Genomic DNA, 4,297 nt, shown 5'->3' on the forward strand with positions numbered 1-4,297 from the left:
TTCATTTTGGGCAATAATATGTTATGTATGCACAGGATGGAATATGTGGAGGATATAAATTTATGGAACATACAAAAAAGAAACGAATTTTGAGAACGAGAACGACAAAGCTCTTAAATCAATTTCGCAAACGAGTGTTTATGTAAATATGTTCTTTACTGTGCCGCAAAAATGAAGATAATAAAATTAAGTTAACTTTATCTGCAGCCAGATGATGCCAATCGGTAACAAATAAAAGAAAGTTGGAATATTCAACTTCCATTAGGAGTTGGGAAATGGAATTATGTAAAATGATTGCAAATATTTTCTATAAATCAGCCGAACCCAAATGGGTTTGTAGGCAATTTTAAATACCCTCGGATATCATTTAAACACAAGGACGCAAAAGTTGAAAAGTCGAGTCTTCGCGTGAGGTTGATACGAGGCAGAGACATGGTCAATAACCACGCGAAAACCCGACTTGTCATTTTTGATCCGAGGTACGTATACAACGTTTTTCACAACGCGGGCGAGAAAACAGCTATTTTCTTCCTTCACAAACAACCCTCTCAAAATGTAATTTCCAACTTTTCTTCTCTCGTTGAACAAATAACTCTATTAAATGTTGAAGGCTCAGAAAAAAATGCTTATTTGATGAAATTTTCGACGTAGAAACATGTAAAATTCTAATTCTTCCTGCCGTCGAGTGACATGACCATTTCTATCACAAGTATAATTATCGAATCTACTACTTCTTTTGATGTTAGCTAAAGTACGTCGTCATTATTTTCGTCGCTGTTGTCTATAAGAGATGACAGCCAAATATTTAAGGTGGTGCTGGCATATGAGTCTTACCGTAGACAATTGATGTCATGCTACTTTCTTGAATTTTTGATTTGCCTGTGGCACGCAAAATTGACCAAATTTCTCAGAATTGTCACATTTTCCTATACACCTCCTTATGGTGGGACATCGTTTCTGTAGGGACCCAACGATAAAATTTAAATGAACGGCGCCAAGATAATGCAATTTTGAATTCTATTTATTTAAAGCCAAATGAATTCCATTCAACAAACTCTTGACGATATTTGTCTGTACAAGGAAACCATTCTTTCCCCGAATAGTTTATTTCCGGTAATGTTCCGCCGTAGTTCTTCGGCAATCTATCGGCTGGAATGTATTTGTGGAGGCTGGACATTTTGTCTCCGTGGAAGAACATCTACAATCATTTAACGATTAGTGTTAGATCAGTTAGTGGCGGCGAAAGCAACATTCAACAAATTTTCTTACTCTGCTCTTCAGTTTTTCCTTCAGGAATGGCTTAATCAAAGCCCAGACCATGTTGAAAATAAACGGTTGCTTAACGAAATGAACTTCTTTCATTCGAATCGGCATAGCTTCTTGGATAAATGTTAATAATCGGTTGGTTGATGTAGCGCCCATACCTTTCACTTGCTTTAGCGATAATCCTTCAAAATCCATGATGACTACGACACCATTAACTTGTGTCGACTTTTCAAGTTGTGCAATAATGTGAACTGTGGAACCATATTAGATCGTTGGGAAATTGGATAAAGATTTGAAAATTGAAAACTGTACTTAGGTACAACAATTTGAAGATCTCATCGACATCAATTTCGTCTGGATTCCAATTAGCACCCTGTTTGAGAACAATGATACGCCTTCCAAGATGATCCTTGTCAATCAATACGGTCAAAACATCGGTTTCGGTGAATGGTTTCTTATGCTCGATGGGATCTAAATTCTTCACGATCTTCTCATTGTCCCTCCTGAACTCTGCGATTTTCCTAAGCTGTTGATAGTCAATTGATTAATTTGTGCAAGGAAAAAGGGAAAAGTGAAAATTTCTGCATCTCATTCAAATTGATAACGGATTGTGGTCGGTGAGATTAGGATATCAGTTGAAAATGACGACATTTTTATATTGATTGGATTTTAAGTAAGATTAAATATGCTCAAAGTACGACATCGTTTTATAATCAATTATGAAATTCTATTTTGGTCCATTTGGTGATAACTAAAATTCGAATTATCACAATATGGAATTGACAACTTGTTGGAAACATATCATCGTTACCAAAGCAATATATCGCGTACACTAGGTCCCACCTGTTGGGTGGGTCAGATCCCTTGACTGTTTGTCTGAGATTTTCAATGGTATTTTTATTGGCAATGATTTATTGATTTATTTCAATGAAATGTAATTTTGTATGTTGATGGCTACAAAAACGCATTTAGAAGAAGAACTACTAGAACGGTCTAATAAATCTCTCATTGATGATTAAATACTGTTTAGTTTCACTAAAAATCTTCGAAACTTTGTATATAAAATGGCCCGGTAAAAAATGACGTATGTTTTTAATAAAAATTAAACTCGCTTCGCTCTGGCCGCAAACTTCACACTCTTTAATTTTGTTTCTGTTTATTCGGTTTTGTTTACAAGGCAAAATCAAATAACAAGACTCCAGTTCGTTTTAACAAAGAGTAGAAAAGGAAGGCTTTTGAGAACTACTCCCAGATGGTTGAACCGATACCACCCATTTTCGCAAGGTTCTGAAAGAACAGGTTAAGACACTTCTGAATTGACCACTAAGGCGGTGACACGCAGATGCTTTTTATTGAACAGACTCATTACAGATTGTTTGAAATGTCAACCTGATAAAAACTTTTTTTTTCTTCGAGTTGATATTTCCAACAAACTGTAATGAATGTGTTCAACCACGACAGAGTAAAGTTAACCAGGCAGTAGCGCTGATTTGACTAGGGACCCGATATTTTTTGCGAACAAAATTTTTCAATTTATGTCAGTGTTCATTTGAGTTCATTTTCATCCAGTGTATTAGGTCCCTTATTTGATGTTTCGAAAATGAACGGCTCCTGCCTGGTTTATTTTACTCTGCCGTTGTTCAACAAAATGTATCTGTTTGTCAAAATGACACATGTTTTCAATGAAACTTAAACTCGTGTGATTTGTGGCTCTCGCTTCGCTCTGGCTGCAAACTTCACACTCACATTTTCACATTTTTGTTATATTTATTCGGTTTTGTTTACAAGGCAAAGTCACATAACAAGAAAAATACTATTGAAATAGATACAAAAATTCTGTTAGCAACATCAGTTTGTTCGTTAGACCAACATAATCTATCTTAGAACCAAACCTAATACCTGACCTAACCTCAGGAATTAATTCCTTTCTCCACCAAACATTTTTTTTAAATCGGTTGAGAATTACTCCAGTTGTCGTGTTAACAAAGAGCAAAAAAGGCTTCTTTCGAGAACTACTCCCAGACGGTTAAACCGATGCCTCCCATTTTCGAACTTGACCTGGGGATTTCAATACTTCGTCGAATAAAAAAAAGTTTTTGAAAATTGGTTGAACTTTGCTCCAGTTATCGTGTTAACAAAGAGCACAAAATTTTAACATTTAACGTTTTTTCATCACATTTCCATACATTTTTAATCATAGTGAACGTGTTACATACGGTGTATTTTCTTTTGTAAAACCCATTACTTACAGTCAAGGAAATAACAAAATACAATTAGGTGCATGCAACCTTTCATAAATCATAGTCAAACAAAGTCCTTTTACCATTTTAATCGCTCCTTCCGGATACCAATGGCAGCATCTCAAAACCACTTCCAGAAAAGCATCGTCGTCACGAAACTTTAAATCAGCATTTTGATGCAACAACTCACGAAGCTCTTTGAAACCTTTCTCACGGTTTTCGGGTGTTTCCCTAAGCTGAACTCTTGCCACTTCCAAAAGTTCCGCCGTCTCTGGACTTGTGTCAATATCGTAGGGAGCGGTCATGTCGATACAGATTACTATTAGTAACTAAATTACCGAACCAAAATTGCTTAAAAAATTTGAACAAACACCTTATCGCGTTGGGTCGGTGAAACTGACAACGAGATTTGTTTTATCTCACACAACGATAGCCAATTTGACGGACTGTACTCGAAAAAGTCGTGATATGCAACTTCTACTTGAATGATTAAGTACCTTGGTTTAAAGATAGCATATTTGGTGCATCGATACAAGTTTTTGGCTTTCATGCAGTACAGGCTAACTCAAGGTAATTTTCAGGTTTCCCATTAACCTTTTATGAAAGGCAGTCGTAACAACTATATAACGATAAAATCTATTACTTCATTGTTGCAAACATCTCATATAGTTGTTTCACAATTAAATCTAGTACTTCTTTAGTTGGAATATACTTTTTGCTATATTATAAGAGAAAAATGGTGAAAGTAAATCGTTTTCGTCATTCATGTCGAAAACAGATGACTAGCTGTG

The 4,297-nt window shown here is 35.7% G+C and overlaps 1 protein-coding gene across 1 annotated transcript; it reads right to left on the minus strand.

Moving 5' to 3' along the window:
* Positions 1-998: 998 nt before the first annotated feature.
* Positions 999-3,850, minus strand: LOC119073952 (alpha-tocopherol transfer protein-like). Its single transcript, XM_037179837.1, has 4 exons — positions 3,590-3,850; positions 1,579-1,792; positions 1,270-1,517; positions 999-1,198 (listed from the first exon to the last, which is right to left on the minus strand). Exons 1-4 carry the CDS (start codon positions 3,809-3,811, stop codon positions 1,022-1,024), a joined length of 861 nt encoding a protein of 286 aa, XP_037035732.1. The 5' UTR covers positions 3,812-3,850; the 3' UTR covers positions 999-1,021.
* Positions 3,851-4,297: the final 447 nt, after the last annotated feature.

The sequence above is a fragment of the Bradysia coprophila genome, unplaced genomic scaffold, assembly GCF_014529535.1.
Source record: "Bradysia coprophila strain Holo2 unplaced genomic scaffold, BU_Bcop_v1 contig_138, whole genome shotgun sequence".
Lineage (NCBI taxonomy): Eukaryota > Metazoa > Arthropoda > Insecta > Diptera > Sciaridae > Bradysia > Bradysia coprophila.

Bases quoted from the DNA above. Each gene is read 5' to 3' on its own strand.
- LOC119073952 (XM_037179837.1), bottom strand. From the start codon at position 3,811: ATGACCGCTCCCTACGATATTGACACAAGTCCAGAGACGGCGGAACTT. The intron at 1,793-3,589 runs GTAAAAGGACTT...GACTATCAACAG, and splicing joins CGGAAGGAGCGATTAAAATG to CTTAGGAAAATCGCAGAGTT. The intron at 1,518-1,578 runs GTACAGTTTTCA...ATGGTTCCACAG, and splicing joins CTTCAAATTGTTGTACCTAA to TTCACATTATTGCACAACTT.